Raw genomic sequence first — 26,254 nt, 5'->3', positions numbered from 1 at the left:
TTCCTTCTTGAACTTGTCGTGCGCATTGTGACGGCATTTCAACTCCAGGATGATAAACCGCATGCTCTCATATTAGCCAATGACAGCGCGGCACCCTCATGATCTTAGGTCGGCACCTGCAGCTGTTAAAAGAGCCGTCGCCCTTGTCGCTGCTGCGAACTCTCGTCTGCGCTATCTTCTATACTTTCCAAGCCTCTGCCCGCATCATATTGGGGTTTTGTCGTACCCGGCGTCGCAATGTCGCGCCTTCCTCGCGGGTGGTCGCCCGACGATCCATAGGCCGAGAGCGCGAAAAATCGACACAGAAGGAAGGCGACGGCGGATTCAATGTGCCAGATTGCTTGTTCGATATGCGTGACTCCGAGCTTTATAAATCCTTGGTTGCGACATCTCGAACATGCAGCATGGCAGAGACATGCTTGGCCCATTTCGACGTCGCTCTGGTATGCGCCGTGTACTCCTGAGTGAATAGCATATGACGTCTGCTGACAGTACGAAGAACTACCCTTAATATCGAGATATCGGTTTTCGAAGTGTGCGAATGGAAGCCACCGTCTTGTATCGTTCGGAGGGGCGAAGCATCAGCAAGGAACACGCCAAGTGTCAGCGGCAGTGGGTGATACGCATCTCTGCATTCACCGGTAAGCTGAGGCTTACTTGACGAAGGCGTATCGCCAATTCCTTGGGTGCAGAAAGAGGCTGGCTCAAGCGACGCAGGACTGATAACATGACAGCCAGCAAGCCCTCTCGTGGCGTTGTAGCATCACATGGTAACAATCGAGCGATGCATCTTCGTTCCCGCGGGGAAAACAAAAGCAACACACGATTTTACGTATCTACCGAGTCAGAGTCTCGACTCACGGCAAGCAGCTTCTAGTTCCTTTCGGCGCAGCGGGCGGCTGTCAGTTTGAGGACTACGAGGTGGCTTGGGTCCGAGCTAGTGGCTGTCTCCGAGGTATGAACAAGCCTCTTGCAGGCAACGGAGACAACGCAAAGCCTCGAAGCAAGCCTGGAGCCAACCCGCCAGCCCAGGAATGCCAAGATAGCTTCAGCCGTTCAGAAAATGACGCGGACTCGGTCATTGGAGTAAAAGCGCAGGCCAAGATACACTCAAGAGACGGAGGGGTTCTCGTTCCACAAACTTGGTGGAGGGATTCGGAGAGGCCGACAGGGAAGACGATAGGCATGGCCCGATAACAGCTGTTGCGCAAGCTGGACATGCGAGCGAGGCTTTCAAGTTCATGACAGAAGAAGCAACGTTCTTGAGGGTACCATAGGTTGTGCCAGCGCTACACGGTGTACTCAGGGCCCCGCTTGGGGGCTCAAAAGACAGCTGGTCTAGCGATGCCGGGTATCTCAATCCCTGCACCCACAGACGACGTTATCGGGATTTTACCCAACACGCGGCGTACGAGACAAGGGTTCACCGACCCTCGATATCCCTCTGGGTGAGCAGCCGTTTGGCCAGTGAAGGACCGAGGACGTGAAATACGCCTACTGCAGCCCCGCCATGGCAAACGCCAAAATCGCCCATCAGTAATTCGCCCTCCACTAACGTTAGGCCCGAATCTCGAAGAAGCGGGATATTGTGAATGCCCAGTCTGCCTAGCGCGATCTACAGCGTTCACCACGAGGAAGCTCATGCAGGGTTCCCACTCGCGCTCGCTAGGGCAGCTGAGAGGGTTATTTAACAGGTTACTCCCCGACTTGTTCTGTTATCTTGCACGACGACCCTCAGCCTTGTCCGCTACCTATAAGACAATTCCATCGGTTATTGGTACATGGCTTTCGTAGTACAGTACTTTGCCCTGCTTCTCAAATCCATACACTGAAGCCCAGCCTTGAGGTTTTCAACATTCGAATACAATGGCCTCTTACGGCCAAGAATTTGGATCTGGCGGACCCTACGAGGTAAAGAATACAGGTTATGTTGCTACCGATGAGGAGAAGAATCATTACGATGTCGGCCCCCGTCATCCCAGTATTGTCGGATCCGTGAAAGCAGTCACCGATCAGACGCATCGAAAGCTCAAGAGCAGACACATCCAGCTTATCGGTATTGGAGGAACTATTGGTACTGCCTTGTACGTGCAGATTGGCCGAGGTTTGATGAACGGAGGACCTGGAAGTTTGTTCCTTGCATTCTCGCTATGGTATGCAAAATCTCCCTCGCCATCCATGGTGATGAGCTAACGCTAACATTTCAAAGGTGCACTGTTATTCTGGCTGTGACGCTCAGTGAGACTCTCCATCCCTTTAATCTCCAAAGCGACAACTCTTTCCCATTGCGACAATGCCCATGCGCTTCATCCAATACCCCAAAGCACCTTTTTCCATCGCTCGCGCTAAAATGCTGAGCACCAGCTAATGCAATTACCCAGGTATCGCTGAGATGGTCACATTCCTCCCTATATCCTCGCCGTTTATCCGATTTGCTGGAAGATTTGTGGATGATGCTTTTGGTTTCGCGGCTGGCTGGAACTTCTTCGTGTTCGAAGCTGCTCTTGTGCCCTTTGAGATTGTGGCTTGCAACGTCATCATTGGCTTCTGGAGTGATGTAGTGCCCACAGGCGCCATCATCGCAATCGTTCTCGTGCTCTATGCGTACGTTAAAACCCTACATCCTGGTGTCTGGCAACTCATGCGTTTGGCACTCTGGTGTCTACATTGGAGCAACCATGAAGCTGTGTGCTCAATCTTCGCTTTGGATTCTCCAAGAGGATATATGCAGACCAAGTACTAACATCAAATAGGGTTATCAACATGATGGCCGTCAAATGGTACGGCGAAACCGAGTTCTGGGCCGCCATCGGCAAAGTCCTTCTCATCATCGGTTTACTTATCTTCACCTTCATCTCCATGTTGGGCGGCAACCCCCAGAAAGACCGTTACGGATTCCGCTACTGGAAGAACCCCGGTAGTTTCACAGAACTCTACGAACCAGGTCAACTCGGTCGCTTCCTGGGCTTTCTGCAATGCCTGATTCAGGCTTCCTTTACGATCGCCGGACCAGATTACGTTTCCATGGCAGCAGGAGAGACGGAGAACCCACGCAAAGTCATGCCTCGCGCCTACAACGCCGTTTTCTACCGTCTGACCACATTCTTCGTGCTCGGATCGCTGGCTGTAGGCATCAACGTGCCTTACAACGACGCCGAATTAATTGCTGCCTTCCGAGACGGCAAGCCAGGTGCAGCAGCTTCACCCTACGTCATCGCCATGAACCGACTTCGTATCGAAGGTCTACCTCACGTTGTCAACGCTGGTGTCCTAGCCTCCGCTTTCTCCGCCGGAAACTCCTACGTCTACTGCGCGTCCCGTTCCCTCTTCGGTCTCGCTCTCGAAGGAAAGGCGCCCAAGTTCTTTACCAGGTGCACGAAGCAGGGTGTACCTTTCTACTGCGTCCTCTTTGTCCTCATGATCGCCCTGCTATCCTTCCTCCAACTTAGCGCGAACTCCGCTGTCGTACTGAACTGGTTCGTCAGTTTGGTGACAGCCTCCCAACTAATCAACTTCAGCGTCATGTGCTTCACCTTCTTGAAGTTTTACAAGGCGTGCCAGGTCCAGGGTCTCGATCGAGACACGCTGCCGTACAAGGGTATTGGCCAGCCCTACGCCGCATGGTACGGCCTTGTGTGCACCTTCATCATGACCTTTGTGGGAGGCTACACGGTGTTCCTGAATGGCAAGTGGGCTGTCGCTGATTTCCTGTTCTCATACCTGATGTAAGTCTCTCCATCCTCACCACCCCCTTCTCTCGGTCATTATCCTGGCGCAATACTGACATGAAATACAGGGTCTTCGCCTTCCCCGTTCTCTTCATCTTCTGGAAGGTTCTCAAGAGGACGAAGTGGATTTCGCCGTCTGAAGCGGATCTTGTGACTGATCTCGCGGAGATTGAAGAGTACCATCGTACGTTTGTGGAGAAGCCGGAGACTAATGCTTTCAACCGTGTTCTGGATAAGATGTTTGGATAGGCTGCTGTCGCAGCTGTCATAACGCCCCTTGGGGTCTTTTGAGCTAGTGCTTCTTGCTTTACTGGGGCGTACGCGTACTACTCTTGGAAGAAGATGCGCCATGCGCACGTAGGTGGTCCATACGAGACTCTATGACAATACCACAAGAACCCACGATACCAATGGATATGATGGGTTCTTGAAGAAGCTCATTCTCTTGAGTTGTGACCCACAGCACAGTGTGAAAGCATACGGGGCATTTTTGCGTCACAAGTCATACAGAACAAGTGTTACGTATACGTCTGGGTTATACTTCAAGACGCGGCGCATCACAAACGAGCTTCTCCGTACAGTCCATCATTATCGATTCTGTAAATATTTTCATGTATGCGCCCCAACGCCGCTGATACTAAACAGCCTGCAATAGTTCACAACTGGGGTATCATAATAAATTCACCAAAGCAACTCCCACAGAAAACGCCCAATATAGCCCATGAACCATAGTGAATCGCCAACAGATCAAAACAAGAAGGTCGGCACATCATCTAAGTCTGCAGCTTTCCGTTTCCGCTCCTTCTCGCTCTTCTCCCGCTCAGCCTTCCGCTTGGTAATTCGCTCCAAAGTCTCCTTGCTGATACCGGTGTTACCACCATTGCTGCGGTGGTCTCCATCCGGCGCAGTCTCCTCGAACGAAGCAACTGCTCGTCCAACCTTAGCACCGCCCCGGCCGTCCACAGAATCGAAGGATTGGGAATACTTGCTGACACTGGACGCGCGTGGAGTATATGATGTCTCAACTGCCGGCTCCACTGAGGATCCCGACAATGTCTTACTTTTCTTCGTCGGCACCAGCTCGTCGAGCATATCAAAGGGTGTTGCGCGACTTATGCGTGACCGAGATTTTGCTGCGGGTGTAGGTGGCGCAGGCTTAGCGAAGATGGGGCGTGGTGGCCTGGGATTGGGTGCAGGAGACGAGGCAGACTTTTGGCCTTTTGCTGCGCTGCTGTTACGGACTGGGGTGGGCGTCGTAGTGGTCCTGGAAACGGGTTTTGCTGAGAGGCGCGGTGCGTCTAGATCTTCGCTGTCGTTGTCGCTATCTTGTGCTGCGTATTTGCTAGTTGTCGCAATGCGTCTTGAGGCCCACGAAGATGTGAGACTGGATCGACTTGACAGAACGGCCCGCCCTTGCGGGTCATCTTCGTTTTCCTGCGACACAAAGACATCGCGAATCGCCCTCTTCTGCTTCAACTCTTGAACCCTGGCCTTCTCCTTCATCTCGCCGCTAGTAGATCTCTTCGCATTTGCAACGACGGGTCTGGTAACCTCGGCAGCTTCTTTCTTTTTCTCTTCGATAATTGCCTTGAGCTTCTCGTATTCGGCGATATGTAAGTGTCGCGTGAACAGCTTTGCTGTCTCTAGAAACTCGTCTTCCACCATCATCCACTCGTCGTCGCGCAGATCGAATTTGGATAAACTTTTGTGCATGCCTTCAATACGTGGCCCCTCAAGCTCGTCAATAGGAGGCGGGGATGATGAACCACCACGTCTCTTTCGGAGTGCATCGTTGGCTTTGGTTTTAGTTCGAGGCGTCGACGGTGCTGTTGGAAGGCCGGGAAGATCATCGTCGGACCCATTTGATCGTCCTCTGTCTTTGTCGCTGTCTGCAAGAATGGTGCCTTCGAAGAAGTCGTCATCTATGTCAGCCGTAGTGCGCGCTTTCGTGGCTTTCCGCGATGATGCTGGCTTGGCTTGTGTCCGGCTTCCGCCACTCTTGCTTGCCCAAGGTAGCTGACGCGGCATGATGCCCAAGGTTTTGAAGATCAACCTTGTATTCGCAGAAACTGAGAGTGTAGAGAACGGTTTGCACGCGACATAATGACCATAGTCTGCCAAAAAGCAGCTCAGACGGTCATGTAGTCACAAACACGTCCGAAAGTGTCGAAAGCGCGTGCACAAGGGTGAATTGTTCGCGGTCGCCTGGGCACGTGCTATGACGCGCTAGACCCTGCCGGTTCTGTCCACGGGTCAGACCCACTTTCCTGGGATTGCGCCCTTCCGTTCCGATCTAATCTGTGACTTCGAACGTGCTCTCCGCCTTCAATTCAAAAGTGACACGTTTCGCTTCCATGAGATTCCGTGACGCTCGATGCTTGCCTAGACGTCGCGTACCTAGGTACTGATGGGGTCCTGACTGGTGCAGCTGTTGGCATCGAGTTGGTCTTCGCTCGACGCTGCAGCTTACACCGAACAACACACTATCAAAAACGTCTTAACAATTTCACAACAAACACACGCGCGCGTCTTTTCGTCCAAGGATCATCGGATGCCATAAATTGTTTAATTGACTCGATCACCCTCCTTTAAGAACAGCTGGCCTGGCCTTGTGTTGACTCACAAAGACCCCTCCTTCCACTCGCAATGTCCATGTTCCGCAGGCCGGGAGATTCATCGTCAAGCTCGGAAACCTCTGATGACGACGAAAGCGAGTACGAGGAAGCAAGCGAATCGCATCAGGATAGCGTCCTGTCACGAATCCAAACTCTGGACTCTGCTGCTTCGGGACATCAGCCTCTTCAGCCCCACCGGCCGCCTCTAGAATTTCGGCAAAACTCAGCGCAAAATGTTCGGGATTTGATGTTACATTCGCTATTGGAAGAGCGAACCATTCGGCAAGTCGCAGAGCAACTAGGAAAGGATCCCTCTGATCCAGAAGTACAGCGATTAGGAAGAGGCGCCTATAAGGAAATCGCTCGCCAGATCTCCAACAACGTGGATGACACCTACGCGAGCGATGAGATGCAGAGTCACCGAACAACCGCGAACCAGGGAATTCATCGGTTGACGCAGGGCAACCTTAGCAAACTTGCTGTAATCCCCGAAGCAACTTCAACGGCCCTCGTCTCACGTCCGGGGACTGCAGTTCACCCTGCTCTGCCTCAACAGCCGTCTCTAGGATTCGATATGATGTCTGGTATCTCAGCACCGGTAGAACTTCGGCTACGAGGATATCCTCATTTGCAAACAGACCGCTACATCCGCGAGTTTTCGGAGCTCGAAATTGTGGGGAAGGGCGGATACGGCAAGGTTTTCAAAGCCAAACACAAACTAGATGGCTCATTGTATGCTGTAAAGAGGATACCAGTGAGCCCGTCCAAGGTTGCAAGAATACAAGAGCATGGGCCCGAAGAACTGGAAAGCATGCTTGAGGAAGTCCGTTCGCTCGCTCGGTTCGATCACAACAACATAGTCCGGTATCACAACGCTTGGCTGGAGTTCACCACAATACCGGCAGATCCTGTGACCGCGCCGGAAGTCACGATGTTACGCAACGACCGTCTTTTGGATGATAGACCCGCGTTTCCGTCATTTTCACCAGGCTCGGGAGATCTGCATTCTCAGCTAGATAGCCTGACGATGGACAATCCCTTTGCGAGCACCGAACACAGCAATAGCGCGGGGATCATATTTGAGTTCAGCGAATCTGAACAGCAAGTGAACGAGACCAGGAGCGAGAGCGTTCATACATCATACAAAGAGACTTTGAGGCAGACAAGGCGCAAAAAACGTCGGGGTAGCCAAGCAAGCCAGACCACGATAGCTACAATATCTTCGACAAAATCCAGGATGAGTGCTGTGGAGGACGTTGACGAAGACGAGGATGATGACGTTGAAAATATACCCCGATCACACATGCCGTATTCTCAAGAGTCACTTTCCGAGATGTCAGACAGCATGATATCGAACAGCGACGCGCCCCGCCATTTGATCCAAAATCAGAGCCTTGGACCAGTTCTGACGCTGAACGTGCAAATGAGCCTTTGCGAAACCAACCTTGCCGCCTTCCTCTCTTCCGATCAACTCTCGCCTACCACACACGCAGTTGAACAGCATTGTTTCCATCCTTGCGTATCACTGGAGTTACTAGACAACATCGTCTCCGGAGTCGAATACCTCCATGCACAGGGTGTAGTCCATCGCGACCTCAAACCAGCCAACGTCTTCTTATCGCTCTCGCGAGCGCGCCACGCTCCGTACGGTTCCGTCAACGTCTCAAGCTGCACAAAGTGCCCGAAACGTGATCGCTTACACATGACACCACGAATCGGAGATTTCGGCCTTGTTGCGGCGCTGAGCGATAGCTGCACTGTATCGGATACCTTCAAGCCCGTGGGTACAGAGTTTTACCGCCCGCACACAGGCAGTGGTATCAACGAGAAGCTGGACGTCTTCGCGCTTGGTGTCGTAGCGTTTGAGATGGTGCAGAAGTTCAGTACGCGTATGGAGCGAATATCAGCTCTTACGGAGCTTCGACGCGGAGTCTTTTCAGATGGCTTCGCGCAGGGTCTGGGCGATGTGGGTGACGATGTGCAACGGTTGATCAGCGAAATGGTGCAAGGCGATGAAGCGAAGCGGCTGGGTTGCGAAGATGTGCGGATTGAGATTCAAAAGCTAGTACGTGCTTCGAGGATGTGATTTATAGTCTCCAACACAGAGCGGACGTGTTGCATTGGGAGGCGTAGAAGATATAAATACCCACGCATCTGTGGTGACTTGGACAAGTCGGTTATATTGCATCGTAGCTATTAAAATGCGAAGGTCCTCTCCAAATGTCGTTCAACTCACGTCCGCGTTGTGGTTACAGTGTTCATAATGCTGCACCTGTTGTCGTAGATTGACGGGAAAGGCCCAGCACTCCCCACTTTTAGAGGCTACGCTTACCCCGCAGTCCGCCGCTTCGGCTACCGGAAGCCCTCAATTCTCGCACAAGTTCGCAGAGCGAAGGCAACGATGCAGCCCAGACTATGCAGACTTATCTTCAATTCATACTATCTTTAGATTATACCTAATTTCCAAATTTGCCACCTGTAACGGGTCTCAACCAGAAGATTTTCCGCATCCCCGTCCTATTTCCTCTCGTTACTCTGAATGGAGCCCAGTTCGAGTCCTGTGGTGTCCTTTAATCCACTCACTTGGGTAACCAGTGATGCTGGAGGGACCTAAGCAATGAATACAATTTGACGAGGGAAGCAATTCCGCAGTCTAGTATTCACCACGGGACGGCGGCGCTGGATTACTCCTATTAGGGTTGGAAGTCGGATGGTGGGCTGGTATATCCACTGGTATTTTGTTTTTGTCTTTTTGCCTAGCCTTCTTTTTTGCCCTTTGCGTGCCACCCACCACCACGCACGCATAGAAAGCAGTAGCTGGCTAAAAGCGCCCTGCTGTTATATGTTCCGCTCTGCCTGTATTTTTGCATCTATTTTATTACGATGTACGCATAGGCTTGATCTTCTCATACTTAGACATGTGAAGGTGATATTCAAAATCTTATTGATTCAGGAAAGAGGAGTATGCAATGCTATTAGAGCAACATAGGAATAACACAATGAACGCTTCATAACCATGAATCACAAACGCCCTTCGCCATGCAAAATAAAGACAAGAGCATCATACAGCAACACCTCTCTGCTTCCACCCGCCAGGGCCTCTCCAAGCGAAGAAGATGAGACCCATGGCAATCCACACGCTGATGGTCATGGCCCAGAAAGTGGACGCATAGCAAGCCTTTCCGTGGCAAAGCACATCCTCAGGATCCTTCTGAACACCCGCTTCGCCGTTCTCTGCAGCTTTCTGGTACACGGTAGCGTAGACGGCGCCCCAGAGCGTGGCACCTGCGGCTGGTGTCATGGCTAGAATGCCCCAGTTTGTTCCGAAGTTCTCGACGCCCCATACTACTGAGACGACGATGGGTGTCAGGGAGAAGACGGCTCCATAACCGGCACCGATGAGTGCGGAGACGGCGGCAAAACGGGAGGCATGGTTCTGCACCCATCCACTCGCGAGCAGAAGTTGTCCAAGAGAGAGGATGAAGGCGAAAGCCAGGAGGAAGGTTATGCGAGAGACGGTGAACCGGCGCGGCTGCTCGAGGGATGGGAGAGACGAAAGCGAGTTCGCGATAGAGTCTGGTCCGCGACGGTGCGAGTTTCCAGATGAGACCGGGGCGAGGACATCAGAGAGCGTGCCCGTGATCAAGCGAGCGAGTGTGGAGGTGATGGCGACGATGGAAACATGGGTGGCCGGCGAGGTGTTGGTGGCGACGTGCGCAGGTGTAAGCGTCTCGATGATGGTGCCTAGATTGTTGATGAAGGCTTCACCAGGACCAGTAACCAGGAAGAAGCCGCCTGCGAGCCACCACATGGTAGGATCCATGATGTACCGACGAGTCTCCTCGTTCAGCAGCCATGTCTTCTTGCGTGCCTCTTCTTCTGCCTTGGCCTTCAGACGCTCGGCCTCAGATTGCAGGAAGTCAAAGGTCGAGTCGGAGAGGTCCTGCGTCTCCATGGTTCCGTAGCCGTGATGATGCGCAGCCTGGGTGAAGAACTCGTCGCGCTGCAGCAGACCGGATCTTTCGAGCTCGTCTACTGCCTCGTCGATCATCTCCTCTTCGTCCATGATGCGCAGCGCAAAGAAGCCGACGGCGCCTACACAGAGCAGGAGTATGCCGAGGAAGAGGAAGAAGCGGTACACGTCGACATCTCCCTTGGTCCCGTCTGTGTTCCTCACGTACAGCAGCCGGCTTCCAACCTGACTTTGCCACATGCCGCTGAGTCCAAAGGCTGCGATGGGCACTGCCAGAGCCACGCCTTTAGCGTTACCACGCCCAAAGTTCTTCGCGCATGTTGTTACTGCAGCCAGGTACATGCAGCTGGTGCCCATGCCGACGAAGGCGAAGGCCAGCACCATGACGCCGAAGGGCCAGCCATGACCGCCTGCAGATGGCGGGGGACCGCTCTTGAAGGCGAAGGCTGCCAGGAGGTATCCCGAGCCGAAGAGAAGGCCAGCGAGACCAGCAGGCACGCCAGGCCCCAGACGGTCGCAGAGATACCCGAAGATGGGGACGAGGAGGTAGAGGCCGAGCTCGGCGCCGATGGAGACGATGTTGACCTGGACCTGGGTGTAGTGCAGCTTGGACTGGAACAAGTGGCCGTAGAGGGAAAAGGCGGTGATGCTACCAGCGCATAGGCAGATGACGATGGCCCACACGAAGCTCAGCCAGCGTAGCACGGCGCGCTGCATCTTGACGCGGTCCTGCTCGTAGATGCCTTCGGCCACCTGCTCGAAGAAGCTGCCGGCGTAACTCGTGTCGTTGCTGCGGCGCTGCGATTCGGCGTCGTCGTCGGGGGCGAGCAGCGGGCGACGGGGCGAGTTGGGTGGGTAGTCGAGCTTGTCGATGGTGGTGATGGCATTGCCGCTGTTCCGCTTGGACCTCGGGGGTGACATGGGCGGCCGGCGGTCGTGGACGTGTGACGAGGGTCGGGTGGCTTGATCTACCGTAGCATGGCCCTAGGAATATATATTAAGAATACAGAAGAGAGTGCGAGACTGCAGGTTTGCGACACGCCTCGGACTCGCAACGACACAGATGTACAATGCTCTTGCGGACCGGCGGTCAGCGCACGGTGTTGTCGCGCGAAGTAGCTCGCGCCGGGGCTGCAAGCAAGTGACGCTGCAGCCGAATCGCCGGGCCCGCTAGTTCGTCGTCGAAACAAATGCGCAAGAAATCCGCGAGCAGCAAACACCTCGTTGTCGCCCCGTCCGCCGCACCACGATCCAATTGCCATGGCGCCCCAGCAGGCCCTCGTCAATCTCTCGCCCGCTGAGCTGTCCTTTCTGCGCTCCACCCTCTCACAGACGCCGCCCATCCGCCTCGATGTCACCAAGGGCCCCCGCGACTTTCGCTCCATGCGCGCCGAGTATGACGTACTGCCCAGCGCAAACGGGAGTGCGCGCATTGCCCTGGAAGACGGCACCGAGGCGCTGGTAGGAGTCAAGGCCGAGGTGGAGAGGTCACGGCAGCGCCCGACCCTGGCCGAGCCTGAGGATGTAGACATGGGAGAGGGCGAAGAGACGGACGACAGCAAGGGCAAGGGCCAGAATGCGTGGGTCGAGATGAGCGTCGAGGTCCCAGGCTTCCGCGAAGACGACGCCCTGCCAGTGTTCCTGTCTTCCATGCTCACCGAGAGCTTGCTTGCCAGTGGAGAGCTCAAAGACCGCCTGTACATCAACAGACGGTTTCACTGGAAGCTCTACGTCGATGTGAGAAGTCACGATATGTCTTCTCTAGACACGCTGCTAACGACCCCAGATCCTGCTCCTTTCGCCCCCGCTCTCCTACCCGCTTGCGCTGCTTTCCATGACCACCCATCTCGCCCTGCTCACTACCCTCCTACCAGCCCTGAAGTCTGAAAAGGACGAAGATCCCCTGTTCGACGACGACTGGGATGCCGCTGTGCCGCTATACCCCAAGCAGGCGGGTACCAACAAGACTGCTTCCCAGCTAGGGAAGCCCCCAGTCATTATACTAGCCATGGCAGTGGGCTCCAACATCATCTTCGATCCCGCCAAGGAGGAGCTCGCAGTAGCAGATGCAGTCCTCGCGATCGCATGTACAAACTCAACAACCTCGTCTACGGGCGCGCGCATCGTCTCTATCCGAACCATCGATCCTCCTTCCCACCTTACACCCCCCGGCGTACCCAACTCGATGAACTCAGCAACAGGCGGCACTGCTCCCACTTCCAGTGCCGATGCGCTCACTCAAAGGGAACTGTTGGCGACTTCAGGCGTTTGGACACCACCCCGAGGCGGCATGAAGAGAGGACTGGTCTCACAAGTTACAAAGATGGTGGTAGAAAACGGAGGAGTCGCTGAAGAGGTCATTGGTGCATTGGCTTCAATCGAGATCGGCTGAAGAGAGCGTGACGCATACATGACATGCAGCGACCTTTTATCAAGGACTCGGCTGGCGTTTTTGAGACTTCACGTCCAAATAGGCTTACCGCGCCGAGGAGTACGTCAAGGTGGATTCCAGAGGAGTGTTGGAAGATTTGGCACAGTAGTCGTCTCACAATAAGCGTGCTATGCGCCGCTTCATGTGTACTGAATGCTCTGGCATTGCGTCATCAGACGTCTCGTTTACGAACAACACGGACTTGGCTTGAGGAGCCGTATATAAATATATATCAATACAACACAAAATATCATCTTGAACCACAATCACAATGCTCCATGCCCTGTCCTATGCACGGAAGGGTGGGACCATAATGTGTTTGATGGGCAACATCGGCATAATAGTGGAACAACACCCTTGCAATGTATCAGAAGAACAGATCGTGAACCTCACTTTCCTTGATACGCCTTGCAAGCCATCAAGCAAACATCGCCGACCCCATCCCGTGCCTGTGTGTTGAGCTTGCTTTTGCCGGGTCAGTCAGCCACTTTCGGCTAGTGGAGATGACATGTCAGCTGCGGCTTCCACGTTGTCGTCGTTTCCTGTTCTCTCGATCGATGCTGCCATTCACACCGCTTCGGACGCGATATAAGAGAACACCGTACCATTCAACCGTCACTGAGACACAGGAGATATAGAGTTGCACCGCAATTACGTTACACGATATAACCCCGCACCGTCGTCGCGAGGCTGAAGTCTAATAAGTCAGCCCGTATCAAAAGCGCTAAGAACAATACTGGATGCCCTAGAGGATTCCAGATCAAAACACAGGCTGAACCTGAACCAAACATCTCAACGACCAAGCAGAACAGAAGCCATGATGGATCTACACCACCAATCCCACTTCTCAGCCTTCACGCGCTTCTCGGAAAAGCTCAAAGACACCACCAACCGGCGCAAACAAAGCACCTCAAGCCACTCCATCCGCAACCCATCCATCAGCGGTGGCATCCCCCCAGACGCAGACACAGCATCCATGCGCTCCTGGGACTCAGAGCTCTCACGAGACAGCCGGCGCAGCAGCATAGGAAACTACGCGGACCGCGTACGCCAAATGTTCACTGCAGGCTCCACGCACCCGGGCAGCGGCCAAAGAAAACGCATGACAGACCTCCCTGCGGAGGTCCTTCAGCACGTGTTCATCCACCTCGACTTCTGGGATTTACTTCGCTGCCAGCGCGTATGCAACGTATGGCGGCAACTCATCCCAGGCGACTCCCCTTTACTCGCAGAGATGCTGTACCTAAAACCCTCCCGCAGCTTGCAAATCTACAATCTCGTCCCTACGACATTCGACTTTGAACTCGACATTACGCCGCAGAGTATAGAAGATGGGGTGCAACCGTCCGGCACGCGGTTCTCAGTCGGCGTGCGCAATGAGATTAGTCTGATGAGGAGGTGTTTGGGGCTCATACGGACGAGCCAGGAGATTGTTTTTCATCCTGTGGTTATGGACTTTAATGTTTGGGTTAAGAGTGAGAGGGTATTGGGTTGCAAGGAGGGGAGCTGGAGGGATATGTTGGTTTCTATGCCGCCGTTGAGGGAACTTACGCTTAGGCATGGGAAGAAGAGGAGTGTGGTTAAGGTGTTGACTGTAGGGGAGGACGAGGACGGGGTGAGGTTGGGGGCGCTTTTTGATGCTATGGATGAGTGGAGAAGGACGTTGAGTTGAGAGTGGGGATGTTTTGGGGTAGAGATGCCGGTTCATCTTGCCGCTGGACGACGACATACAGACTTGCTTTGGCGAGTGTACGAATATATCGCATTATATGCTTCTCAGCACTTTACATTTGCAGCAGCTACTTCAAGAGATATTTAGCAATGCATGTACACATCTACTATATTTGTAAATTTAACGCTGACTAACAAAAAAGATAGAACAATGAACGCTTTCACTCAACACCACAAGACAACACAAATTCTCTCAACCACCCTTTCATCGAAGGCTATAGTCTCGAGATCTCAATCTACAAGTTCGACGTATGCCAAACCTGTGTTTGAAGGGAAATTCTTTTAACCACCCTTTCTATCAAAGGTTGTAGTATGAAGATTATAAAGAACATGTTCCTTCGACTCGATGGTCAAATGCCCGTGTCCCTTATTTTAAGACGCGAGTGAGTGAATAAGCGCTCGAACCCACGTCCTAGATCGATTGTGGTACTGCAGTACACTGAGCTTTGCTTTGCCTTTTTAAGGACCTATGCAATTAGTCTCGCAACGCCTTGGTTTCACCCTAGGCGTTGCAGGACTTCGTTTGTTGCTGGGGTTGTTTTGCTTGGGGGTTCTTGTTCTGTGATGGGCCAGCGCGGAATTGTAAGAGTTATATTTGGGATGTCATATCATGCTTACCTCCTGCGTCTATCCTATGGGGAGGGCATGAGCTCTATTGAGAGACGAAACGAGGTGCAGTTGCACAGGTAGAGAGGCGGTGATGTGGGAAGGTGAGGAAGGGAGGTCGTGCCTTCCTTCAAGGAAAGAGCAACAACGTGCACTGACGCAACATCAACCATCAAACTTCACCTTAACAAATCAACAGATGGAAGTATTAAATGTTATATTCCTTCGTCACCAGCCACTTCGGCAAGGCAGACGAGGTAATGGGTTCGTCGAACACTCATTTCATGCAAAGCTCCCAACGTTAACTCTTGTCTAGTCATGAGCCGTAAGCAGTCCCAGTCTACACCCGCGACCCTAATATACAAAGCACACGCTTAACCAGAGAACTCCTTAATGTCGGTAGTCTTGCCAGGGATAAGAGCCAATGGCACGATACCCGACACGTGCATCTCAGGGCCGTAGACGTGCATGTTGAGGCCGAGCTCCTGGCCGACACCCTTGATGTTCTTGAGACCCTCCTGATAGTTAGGACCGGCACGACGGATCCAGATCTGGACGTTGTGCTCGACGAGGAGGGGTGCGACTTCCCTCAGAGCGCGGATGACACCCTTGAAAGTCGAGGCGACGTTGGTGAAGTTGGCAATACCACCACCAATGAAGAGGACCTTGCCCTCTGGGTGTTGAGGAGCACGGAGCATGAGGTCGAGGACGGTACGGGCGTAGTGGAAGGTCTGTGTCTCTGTGGGAGCACCAGAGTACTCACCGTAGTTGGCGAGCTCACCGGCGAAACCAGCAGAGGCGATGGCGTCGGCGTAAACGACGGACGCACCACCACCAGCGACCAGGGTCCAGACGCGGCCGGTAGCGTTGAGGATGGTCAGCTTGAGGGAAGCACCAGTCTTAGCGTCCATCTCAGCAATGTACGCCTCCTCCTTGCTCATCTCACGACCGAAAGGAGCGGGGAACTCCATCGGTGGGCCGACATCGACGGTCTGCTTAGCATTCTGCTGGGGAGCAGCTGGTATGCCGAGAGCTGTCGCGCTGCGAGCAATAGCCCACTTGGCACCGCACTCGAACTCAGCAGTTTGGTCAAGCTTGGCAGCGAGATCCAGGAAGTGAACCTCAGCTGAGGTCTTCTCCTCGTTGGGAATGACGACGAGAGGGTTGATCTCAAGGTATCTTGGTTACGTTAGTATGCATTAGGAAGGTGACAGATGTCTGAGTAACTCACGTGAACTGGCAGTCAACGTAGACGGCGTATAACCTTGAGATGAAGTCGACGAGGACGTTGTGTACACCCTCGGGCACCTTCTTCAAGAGAGTGGCGGCGATCTCCTCGTTTGAGGGGTATTCCTTGAGGTCGACAGGAATGAGGAGCTTCTCAGCCTTCTCATCGACATCACCGACATCGACACCACCCTCGTGGGTGAAGAGGATCCAGTCACCCTAAGCGGACAAGTTAGCGGTGAGATCGGCAAAAGATCGCAAGATGGCGCCGATGCTAGAGCCGCAACACCATGGGCCCGTAAATTGACGATGCATAGGTAGCGGCGCAAAAGCGCTGAAAACGCAGCCACATTTGCATGTGAAAGTGGACGTGCGTATCGCAGAAGAGTAGGTGCTTTGCAGGAGTGGGTCGGTCATCGTTCCCTTCGTCCGGCCGGCCTTGAAACAAAACCAGGCAGTGCGCCCGCGGCTTAAGCACTCGTCCCGCTCCGCTTGCACTTGAGCTGCAGCATTCCGCTCTGAGCTTCCGAATATGCCTTTTGCACGCCTGCGCATGCGCCAGACCATGCGGTCGCCCAAAACGACACGAGATACGACGTAACGAAGTAACAAAATGATTGTAGAAAAAGGCGGAAATTGGAATCGACATACCTCTCGCACAGAGTTGATGTTGATGTAGTACTCGGTGTCTTGGGGATGGGGAACGAAAGGCTCGACCAAGAACTGCCTCAGGACACCATCGACAGTCTCGACTCGCTGCTCCTTTCCTGCCCTCGCCTCGATCCACTCCCTCGCCTCAGCCCAGGTCTTGTTCAGCGCGAGCAGACCGCTCTTGCCTCGCCTCTTGATGAGCTGATCTGGCTTTGCGACGAACTTGGATCCGGGAGTCAGCAGCCATGGGTAGGTGGCCTCGGCCTGGTCGAGCACGCCCTTGATGTCCTCATCCGCAGCGAAGTGCAGCGATGCGAGCTTGGACGGGGGGTTGTGTGTGGCCGACGCGGGGAGGGGCGTGGGCTTGATGACGGGAGCGCGGGTGAGGTGGTAATTGAGGATGGCCTTGCCGTCGGCCTCGAGGATAGACTTGGCTGACATTGTGGTGTTTGGTCAAACTGCGATGGATGAGTGTCAATGTCAAGAGGGGTGGCTCGCGTGGAAGCAATGGGGTGCAAGAGATATGGCAGACAGGCAATCCCGAAAGAAGTCTCGGGTATGGCAATGGGGCCTTATGCAATGTCCGGAGACGAAGATGTTCGGAGAAGATGGTGAGGGGGCCGGGACAAAAGATGCGAAGTGGCAGGCTGGGGAGTGGGCAAACGTACCTGGATTTGTTGAGGCTTGACACACGGTCTGCAGAGGGTTAAGAGGAACTGCTGGCAAGATTGAGTTGTCAGACGGCTTGGGAGGAGCTTGAGAAAGCGGTCTGATGTTTTTTCTGCGTGTTGAGCAATGAGGGCGGGCAGCGGATGCAGGGCTAAGGCACTGGGCGCACGGCGGGCCTATCACGGCGAGGACACCCCACCAGGGGTACAGGAGCTGCGGATGCCCTACACGACCCACGACGAGATATCAACGACCCGAAAAGACGCTTCCCGGGGGATTTTCCGCGATAACACCTTCCAGAAAGCGCCTGCGCGGTGCATTGAAGCCGCATCTATTACCAACACCCCCCAATTCCGAGGTGCGACGCTGCGGTGCAGACATTCGGGTCCCCGTTCACCGCTCGGGACTTGGGGTTAGCGCCACACGCATCTAGTTCGTGCAGGGGATATCACTCTCCAGCTCAACACCGCCAAAAGTAAGGGCCAAACTTCGGAAAGAATCGCTGTTCCCTCTTCGCAACCTTCTCCCCATCCATCCAAGTACTCTGCTCTGCCTTCAGCACGGCATTGCATCCATAAGGTAAGTCACTCGCTCGCTCCTTCCCTAGGCCTTGTTGAGCTCCATCCCACCTGCCCGCTCTTGCGTGCCTGCCCCAACAGCTCCGAAGCATTTTTTCCCACGCGAAATACCCCGACCGCCAACCTTATCTGCTCGTCACAACACCCATTCCGAGCCAGACTGACCCTCCTGTCTCTCCAGAACTACCTCACGTCTACAATGCCTTCCGCAGCGCCCGCCAACGGGAGCGTCCCCGCGCAGTCGGCCACCTCGAGCGATGGCCTCTCCGCCAACGACAACATCCGTCGTTTCGCTGCCCCCAGCCGGCCCATGAGCCCCCCGGCCTCGCACACACTCTTCCACCCCAAGACACGATGCTTTGTCTAGTAAGACCACCACGCCTACAAAAAATACCAGCGCGCGGCTCTAACACAATGTGAACAGCGGACTGCAGCCCCGTGCCGTCCAGGGCATGCTCGACTTCGACTTCATCTGCAAGCGCAAGCAGCCCTCCGTCGCCGGTATCATCTACACATTCGGCGGTCAATTCGTCAGCAAAATGTATGCAGTCGACAACACCCCGAAATGCCCCGCCAAACATCCGACTGACACAACACAGGTACTGGGGAACCAGCGAGACTCTGCTGCCCGTCTACCAGACAGTCGAGAAGGCCGTTGGCAAGCACAGCGATGTTGACACCGTTGTCAACTTTGCCTCATCACGCTCAGTCTTCCAGTCCACCATGGAGCTGATGGAATTCCCTCAGATCAAGTGCATTGCCATCATTGCTGAGGGTGTACCCGAGCGAGTAAGTTGCAACCGTAGCAGAAACTGCTCTGAACAGCCACTGACTTGCACTAGCGTGCGCGTGAGATCCTCCACGTTGCCCAGAAGAAGGGCATCACCATCATCGGCCCTGCCACTGTCGGAGGCATCAAGCCCGGTGCGTTCAAGATCGGTAACACTGGTGGTATGATGGACAACATCGTTGCCTCCAAGCTCTACCGCCCTGGCTCCGTCTCATACGTCTCCAAGTCCGGTGGTATGTCCAACGAGCTGAACAACATCATCGCAAACACTACCGATGGTGTGCTCGAGGGTGTCGCCATTGGTGGTGACAGGTACCCCGGTACCACCTTCATTGACCACGTTCTCCGATACCAGGCCGACCCCGACTGCAAGATCATTGTTCTGCTCGGTGAGGTTGGTGGTGTTGAGGAATACCGCGTCATTGAGGCTGTCAAGTCTGGCCAGGTGAACAAGCCCATTGTTGCGTGGGCCATCGGTACCGTTGCCGGTATGCTCAAGACTGAAGTCCAGTTCGGTCACGCTGGTTCTTTCGCCAACTCTCAGCTCGAGACTGCGGCGACCAAGAACAAGACCATGAGGGAAGCTGGCATCTACGTGCCAGAGACCTTCGAGGAGATGCCCGGCACTCTTGCCCAGGTCTACCAGAAGCTCGTCAAGGACGGCACCATCAAGCCCAAGCCTGAGCCCGTTGTACCCAAGATCCCCATTGACTACTCATGGGCGCAGGAGCTCGGTCTCATCCGAAAGCCCGCTGCTTTCATCTCCACCATCTCTGACGACCGTGGCCAAGAGCTTCTGTACGCCGGTATGCCCATCTCTGATGTCTTCAGGGAGGAGATTGGTATCGGTGGTGTCATGTCACTGCTGTGGTTCCGTCGCCGCCTGCCCAACTACGCCAGCCGTTTCCTCGAGATGGTTCTCATGTTGACCGCCGATCACGGTCCAGCTGTGTCTGGTGCCATGAACACCATCATCACTACCCGTGCTGGCAAGGACCTCATCAGTGCCTTGGTTTCTGGTCTCTTGACCATCGGATCACGCTTTGGTGGTGCGCTCGACGGTGCGGCTGAGGAGTTCAGCAAGGCCTTTGACAAGGGTCTCAGCCCTCGTGACTTCGTTGACACCATGAGGAAGGAGAACAAGCTGAGTAAGTTGCCTAGATGAGAAGCTATATTTGCACAGCAGCTAACGTCTATCAGTCCCCGGTATCGGTCACAGGATCAAGTCGCGTAACAACCCCGATCTTCGTGTCGAGCTCGTCAAGGAGTACGTCAAGAAGAACTTCCCCAGCACCAAGCTGCTCGACTACGCGCTTGCTGTCGAGTCGGTGACCACATCGAAGAAGGACAACCTGATTCTCAACGTCGACGGATGCATCGCTGTCTGCTTCGTTGACCTTGTCCGCAACGGTGGTGCCTTCACACAAGAGGAGGCTGAGGACTACCTGAAGATGGGTGTCCTCAACGGTCTCTTCGTCCTTGGCCGAAGTATTGGTCTCATTGCCCATTTTCTTGACCAGAAGAGACTGCGCACTGGTCTTTACAGGCATCCCTGGGACGACATCACCTACCTCCTGCCCTCGCTGCAGGCCGGTGGTGCGCCAGGTGCCGAGGGCCGTGTTGAGGTTACTTTGTAGAGTCATGGTTTGGAAAAGGCAGGGGTATATCCGGTTCTAGTCGCTTGATGGCGGACCCAAACTGGCGTTTTGAGCGTGGTAGACGAAGGTCTCCCACAGCATCGTAGGGCCACTGTAGCAATACCCGCCCGCTGTTGGCGGACATATATTATTTAATGTCAAACGAACAAGCAATGCAAACACCACGTGCCACGTGCCATGTCTTGATGCGGATAGGTCGGCAGCACTTTTTCAGCCCTGTGGGCGGCCTAATGTAGTGCTCTGATCCATCTTTAGCTACCCTCCTTTCTGCTCGAAGAAGCAAACCATTCATCCGTTCGCTGCATGAATTTTCACCAACATTGAAGTTGAAACAGCGACATCTTGAAGACGAAGTCGCCCACAGTAGAAGAAAATTTATCCATACGGTTGAATCAAGGCCTGAATGGAAGTAAGGCAGACTCATACTACAGTACCGCTGACCCACAAAAACATGGTGGAAGTATCGTATGTTCTTCATTGTACCTGACGTGCCGTGTCCCGCTCACCGGTATGCCGGTCACGACCACGAGAAGCGTTAGTAAGGATTTTAGGCTAACTGGGCGTAGGATGGCGGCCAACACACTCGTGCGAGAAGACCAGTCTTCATAGGATCTGGGCTCCCGCTGTCAGCACCCAGCCACCCCGTTGATTTTTGCAGTATTCGATGCGCCCAAAAGCCATAGTCTTGGTATCCACCATAGTCTCGTTGAATCCGGCTAAGTCGGACGCTGTGTAACCAAGGAACTGCAACACTTTGGTTCATGCATCGATGATGCCTTTGCACGGATGTTTATCCGTCTGCAATATTTGGCTCGAGGCAGTCATGAACATGTCATAGTTGTTCAGCAAGGCTGCAGCTTCAGTCACGCCGCGGCCCTACATGCGGCGCGTACAGAGTTGTGAGTTCTTCCGCGTCGCTTACATTAGGCGTTCAGCCGCTATCGTTATTGGGGGCCACAGACTGTTCGCTTCTTTGTGCTGGCGGGTAAGGTGCCTGGCTGCCTTGGAAATAAGCATGGGTGTCTAGTTTCCATGCGAGCTGCCGCAGGGGATAAGTAGAGATGTGATCCCGGGGTCCAGTTGGTGTTCAGCCTTGTCGCTGGTATTACCGTCACCAGCAAGCACCATCGTCACCGTCTTGGTGTTGAGGTACCACACCAACAAACTCTCGCAATGTTCACTCGCACCATCGTCGCCGCAATGGCTTCGGCCTCGCTGGCTGGCGCTCAGAGTTCAGACTCGGAACATACACTTGCTGCTTTCGCTTTCGTTCGCACGGGAGACCGGACACCCGTTTTGCGCAATAATACCCAGACTCTTACCACGCTCGGCGCGAATCAAATGCATGCGCTTGGTCAGAAGTTCAGGTCAAAGTTTGTTTCCGGTACCGAGTCCATTGCGGAGCTATCAGAGGATGTCCTGAACAACGATCAGATTTGGGTTCAGACTCTCGATGCACCATACCTCGTATCGTCAGCGCAAGCCTTCATGCAAGGGCTCTTCCCACCACATGACATCAGCAACGCGACTGGTGATAACACTGGCGTCCTCGCAGACGGCACCTCGATCGACTACCCGCTCAACGGGTATCAGTACGCCAGCATCCATGCTGCGAATGTGTACGACCCGTATGCGAGACTTGTATCTGGATCTGCACAATGTCCACAAGGACAGTCAGACGCACTGAAATATTTCACGACTCCGGAATATTGGGACGCCCAGACTTTGGCGGACAATAGGGATCTGTACAAGAACCTCCCTCTGGATTGGTTCGAAGGCCATGTCAATCAAGATGAATTGTAAGTAGGATTGAAGGCGAACTTCGTCTGAGGCTTCGGCATTCTATTTCATGATCTTCTCCTACCCCTACCCCATCTTCTCTGTTGCAGAGCTCATTCAGGACTGCCATATGATTCAAATACTGACATTGACACAGGTCATACCTCTATGCACTTGAGATAGCAGATTACTTATCGTACCAATATTCGCACAATTCCAGCATCTACAAGACCTTAGCAAACGACTCCGATTACACAGGCTTGTACAATGAGCTCCGGTACCGCGCCGACGAAGTAGCCTGGTATTTATACGGCAATACCTCAGCAACCGACACCAGCGAGCGAGCTATCGGCGGCAAAACGCTCGCGGGCTCAATTCAAAACACCTTCGACATGCTCGTATCCGGCAAGAACAACAGCGCCGGCGAGATCAGCAGCGCCGGCCAAATCAGCACGCCCAGCCCACTCACCCTTTTCTTCGGCGAACAAGACGCCATGATGAGCCTTATGTCTCTCATGATGCTCGACACACAGTCCTCAGACTTCAAATCAATCCCACCCTATGGGTCAGCCATGATCTTCGAGCTCTTCAGCACCAGCTCCAGCACAGACATGCCCAGTGACCCCAACGACCTCTGGGTCCGCTTCTACTTCCACAACGGCACGGACGCGGACGACAAGCCACTGCAATCCTACTCCATGTTCAACAACGGACGATCCATGACAGACATGCCGTACACAGAGTTCGAGAGACTCTTCAGCACCATCTCCATGCATGGCCTGACCGACTGGTGCGAAACCTGCAGCACGGGAGCTTTCTTCTGCCGCGGTGCAGACGGAAGCGGCGTCACGCTCGTTGTCCCCTCTCCCCAGGAAAAACAGAAGAAAGACACTGTCTCCCCCGTCGTCGGCGGCGTTATCGGCGCAATCGTCTCCCTCGTCGTAGCAGGTCTCCTCTTCGCCCTCGCCATGCTCCTCACAGGACTCCGGTTCCACCGCGTTGAGCACCGCCTTGGTGGCAACCGTCAGAAATCTGATCTCGGTGGCTTCAAGGGATCGGCGAAACTGGCGTCGGATCCGGATGTGAGTCTCGCAGGAAACGGGGCGCCGCCTGCTACGAATACAGCGGGTATTGTTAGTTTTGGTGGAGATCATAAGAGGGGGCATGAGAGGGTGGGGAGCTGGGAACTTAGACAGAAGGAGTTTGGGAAAGATGTTGGGGGGGAGAGTCCGAGGAGCAGTTTTGGGGGGATTGATGGGGTTGCTGTCAGGGGGGTTGAGGCTAGTGATCGGGTGTGAGATGCAGATCTGACGGAGATGAGATGAAGGGTTTGAAAAGTTTGCTTGGTTGATTTTGGGTACGCTCTTTACGACATGAGGATGGTGGAATATGGAAGAGGAGAGAGACAGAGAGGGCTGTGTATGGGCTTCTGTTTCATACGATCTTGATACCCGGTTTTCCCATGCGTGGGACACCATTGTAGGTTATGTCTTTATGAACACGACACTCGCTTTATGAATCAGAGAATATGAATGTTCTCAAATTATCCCTCCATTTCGCTTGCGTCTTTGCTCACATACTGTACTCTGCTCTCTCTCTCACTTCACTGGCCACCTCCCCAAATAAACCCATGCCATCCACCATCCCTCAACCTTACCCAACATCCCCCTACACAACCACTCCAAGTACTCATCTCACCATCGATCAAATTAACCCAGAATGCGTAGTCCTATGGTTAAGACGTCCACGCCGAACAATCCACTACGGAGTAGTCCTTTGACTTGTCGGGCCTGCAGGACCGCAGCAAGGGCGTGTGAGGGTGTGAAAACCGCCGCGGGAGTCGTGTGGGAGATGCTAGTTCGAGTCTAGCCGCATTCATGATGTCTTCTTTTTGCTGTTGTTGATATGCTTGGACATGTGTTGAGTAAGGACAGAAAGGCGTTGGGGTGGATAGTGAATTGGACTGCATGAGAAGACAATATATTAGTATTCTATTCTGGGTGCGATCTTTTTGTGTCAAGTGCTATCCGGAACGTTGCTGCTTGCATACTGTCTGCTCTCCTCTTACCTTCCATGATTTGCATGTCTCCATCTAGATATTGTTGTTCGTTCAGGTCGGTTCTACCTCGAAGACAGGGTTATTCCAAGCAACACCGTCTTCTGGCTAGACATATTGGACCCATTCGTTGTCCTAATCTCTTGAATCATGGGTCAGAGATAATGTCGTCCAAGTGGAATGACACAAATCTTGATATGAGAATGGAAGCACAGAAAATGGTAGAGTAACGTGACAAGGAAAAGCTTATATAAACTCATTGATGGGATATACAGATCTGAGTGACCAAATAATTCAGCCGCATGCTGTACCGCTAAACTCCTTACGAACGCCATATCGTGGCAAAATCCACATAAGCAAGACTGTGCTAAAGCACATTCGTATTTTCCTCTCATGAACATCAGAAACCACCGTATTATCCACATGGAAACGAAGAACCGGATTATTTCTTCCTCATCTCAGCAGCTGTCCTGCGATTCCCACGGCCACTCCAGCCGTCATCAGGTAGTCGGCACACCGCGCTCTTTTTGCCGCGTTTCCTTGGCCATCGAAAGCCGCACAAGCCTCGACGGTGAGCTGCGAGCAACCCAGACTGCTAAGACTGGAGCAAATGCTTTGAGCAGACTGGAGGCCCACACTAGGAATCGCGGTAATCGTTGCGCCGCCGCCGTTGGGGGCCGAGATGGTGACGCCGGCCGCGCCATTGGCTAGAGCAGTCGTACAACTTGCAGCATTGCTTTGACAGCTTGTATAAGCGGACGAGCAGGCAGCTGCGTTGGTGTAAGTCGTCGGTATGTACGGGAAAGGGTAGAATTGGTTCTGTACCGTGCTTCCGTGGTTTGCGCCATTTGTTTCCTGCACGAACGGACCGCCGCCGGTTGTGGAAGCGATTACGAAGGAGACGGTTGAGGAGGCCGAGGGGTTCACGCCGGTTGGGACTGCACCAATGGCTCCTGTGCATGCTACGCCTTGGGGACAGCAAGCTACTTGGCCTGCCTGGTCGGCTGAGCAGACCGCTGTTCGTGGGCAGCAGAGTCCTGGCGCGCCAAGACCGGCGCAGTTGAAGTAGGAGGTTGCGCATGCATTGCCTTGTCGCTTGAGCAGTTCGAGGTTGCCGTCTGCGGGAGATGTCTCCATTGCCTCGTATACGGGGGTGGGTAATGGCGCAACGGCGGCCTCGAAGTCGCCGTAGACATCGGGTGCGGCGAGCGCTGCGAGCGGCGCAAGCAGTAACGGGGCGAAGAATGTGCGCATCGTGAGATTATAGATGTTGGTCGTTCGTGAGGCAAGGTGTGCGGCTTGCGCCGGAGAGTGGTGATGTCGTACGGGGCCGGCTTGTTGTTGGGACGGCTACGGCTATCGATGTAGTAGTGGCTGGGCGCTGTTTGCATGAGCTTGGGACCGATGTGTGCCAGTTAGTAACTCACAATTGAAAGCGCAGTGCAGTCGACGGGTCAGTGTATGGGCTGGCAGGTGTCGAGATGTCGTGGGCATCAAAGTCGGTGCGGCTGTGTGATATGCGCCAAGCAAGGTGCGTTGTAACGGCAACGCGGTCCAAGCATCCAATCGGACTATAGTACGTCATGCACATGGCACGTTCTCGTCCAGGCCCGCGATACGGGACGGCGGGCCCTGTTGATCTCTTCCTTTTACTTTGGCCCTGCTTTTCTGCTTACACCGCTTACCGAACTTTGAGTGCATCTCTCGTACACGATCCCTAACCATAGCTTCACTTCCGAGGCTGTGAGGTAGAAATGCAATC

General features: G+C 53.9%; 10 protein-coding genes across 10 annotated transcripts; 6 read left to right on the top strand and 4 right to left on the bottom strand.

Moving 5' to 3' along the window:
- Positions 1-1,866: 1,866 nt before the first annotated feature.
- BKA58DRAFT_322967 (amino acid permease/ SLC12A domain-containing protein) lies at positions 1,867-3,977 on the top strand (the record flags this gene model as incomplete). Its single annotated transcript, XM_046167888.1, has 5 exons — positions 1,867-2,153; positions 2,210-2,238; positions 2,382-2,604; positions 2,754-3,725; positions 3,797-3,977. The coding sequence occupies 5 exons, from the start codon at positions 1,867-1,869 to the stop codon at positions 3,975-3,977; spliced, it is 1,692 nt and encodes a 563-aa protein (XP_046021359.1).
- Positions 3,978-4,475: 498 nt separating this feature from the next.
- On the bottom strand, positions 4,476-5,756 carry BKA58DRAFT_323238 (uncharacterized protein; the record flags this gene model as incomplete). The annotated part of the gene is made up of 2 exons (XM_046167903.1): positions 4,476-4,611; positions 4,648-5,756. The coding sequence occupies 2 exons, from the start codon at positions 5,754-5,756 to the stop codon at positions 4,476-4,478; spliced, it is 1,245 nt and encodes a 414-aa protein (XP_046021358.1).
- A 257-nt stretch (positions 5,757-6,013) lies between these two features.
- BKA58DRAFT_392432 (eukaryotic translation initiation factor 2-alpha kinase 2) lies at positions 6,014-8,568 on the top strand. The gene has a single exon (XM_046171003.1). It carries the CDS (start codon positions 6,375-6,377, stop codon positions 8,427-8,429), a length of 2,055 nt encoding a protein of 684 aa, XP_046021357.1. The 5' UTR covers positions 6,014-6,374; the 3' UTR covers positions 8,430-8,568.
- An 800-nt stretch (positions 8,569-9,368) lies between these two features.
- Positions 9,369-11,437, bottom strand: BKA58DRAFT_42138 (MFS monocarboxylic acid transporter). Its single transcript, XM_046172776.1, has one exon. The coding sequence runs from the start codon at positions 11,235-11,237 to the stop codon at positions 9,405-9,407; it is 1,833 nt and encodes a 610-aa protein (XP_046021356.1). The 5' UTR covers positions 11,238-11,437; the 3' UTR covers positions 9,369-9,404.
- Position 11,438: 1 nt separating this feature from the next.
- On the top strand, positions 11,439-12,863 carry BKA58DRAFT_42155 (3' exoribonuclease family, domain 1-domain-containing protein). The gene is made up of 2 exons (XM_046172788.1): positions 11,439-12,053; positions 12,103-12,863. Exons 1-2 carry the CDS (start codon positions 11,577-11,579, stop codon positions 12,706-12,708), a joined length of 1,083 nt encoding a protein of 360 aa, XP_046021355.1. The 5' UTR covers positions 11,439-11,576; the 3' UTR covers positions 12,709-12,863.
- Positions 12,864-13,386: 523 nt separating this feature from the next.
- On the top strand, positions 13,387-14,826 carry BKA58DRAFT_42309 (uncharacterized protein). Its single transcript, XM_046172849.1, has 2 exons — positions 13,387-14,570; positions 14,626-14,826. The coding sequence occupies exon 1, from the start codon at positions 13,565-13,567 to the stop codon at positions 14,417-14,419; it is 855 nt and encodes a 284-aa protein (XP_046021354.1). The 5' UTR covers positions 13,387-13,564; the 3' UTR covers positions 14,420-14,570; positions 14,626-14,826.
- A 632-nt stretch (positions 14,827-15,458) lies between these two features.
- On the bottom strand, positions 15,459-17,403 carry BKA58DRAFT_323675 (ATP-citrate synthase (ATP-citrate (pro-S-)-lyase); the record flags this gene model as incomplete). Its single annotated transcript, XM_046167927.1, has 3 exons — positions 15,459-16,263; positions 16,316-16,530; positions 16,963-17,403. The coding sequence occupies 3 exons, from the start codon at positions 17,401-17,403 to the stop codon at positions 15,459-15,461; spliced, it is 1,461 nt and encodes a 486-aa protein (XP_046021353.1).
- Positions 17,404-18,408: 1,005 nt separating this feature from the next.
- Positions 18,409-20,636, top strand: BKA58DRAFT_443703 (ATP-citrate synthase-like protein subunit 1; the record flags this gene model as incomplete). The annotated part of the gene is made up of 5 exons (XM_046174005.1): positions 18,409-18,575; positions 18,634-18,750; positions 18,809-18,998; positions 19,052-20,147; positions 20,200-20,636. The coding sequence occupies 5 exons, from the start codon at positions 18,409-18,411 to the stop codon at positions 20,634-20,636; spliced, it is 2,007 nt and encodes a 668-aa protein (XP_046021352.1).
- Positions 20,637-21,735: 1,099 nt separating this feature from the next.
- BKA58DRAFT_42129 (histidine phosphatase superfamily) lies at positions 21,736-23,985 on the top strand. The gene is made up of 2 exons (XM_046172772.1): positions 21,736-22,456; positions 22,594-23,985. The coding sequence occupies exons 1-2, from the start codon at positions 21,831-21,833 to the stop codon at positions 23,732-23,734; spliced, it is 1,767 nt and encodes a 588-aa protein (XP_046021351.1). The 5' UTR covers positions 21,736-21,830; the 3' UTR covers positions 23,735-23,985.
- Positions 23,986-24,833: 848 nt separating this feature from the next.
- BKA58DRAFT_42077 (uncharacterized protein) lies at positions 24,834-25,980 on the bottom strand. Its single transcript, XM_046172751.1, has 2 exons — positions 25,920-25,980; positions 24,834-25,866 (listed from the first exon to the last, which is right to left on the bottom strand). The coding sequence occupies exon 2, from the start codon at positions 25,744-25,746 to the stop codon at positions 24,946-24,948; it is 801 nt and encodes a 266-aa protein (XP_046021350.1). The 5' UTR covers positions 25,747-25,866; positions 25,920-25,980; the 3' UTR covers positions 24,834-24,945.
- Positions 25,981-26,254: the final 274 nt, after the last annotated feature.

This window comes from Alternaria rosae (genome assembly GCF_020736505.1).
Source record: "Alternaria rosae strain MPI-PUGE-AT-0040 chromosome Unknown BKA58scaffold_10, whole genome shotgun sequence".
Lineage (NCBI taxonomy): Eukaryota > Fungi > Ascomycota > Dothideomycetes > Pleosporales > Pleosporaceae > Alternaria > Alternaria rosae.
Note: the sequence above shows the minus strand (reverse complement) of the source record. Positions and strands in the feature narration are given on the sequence as shown.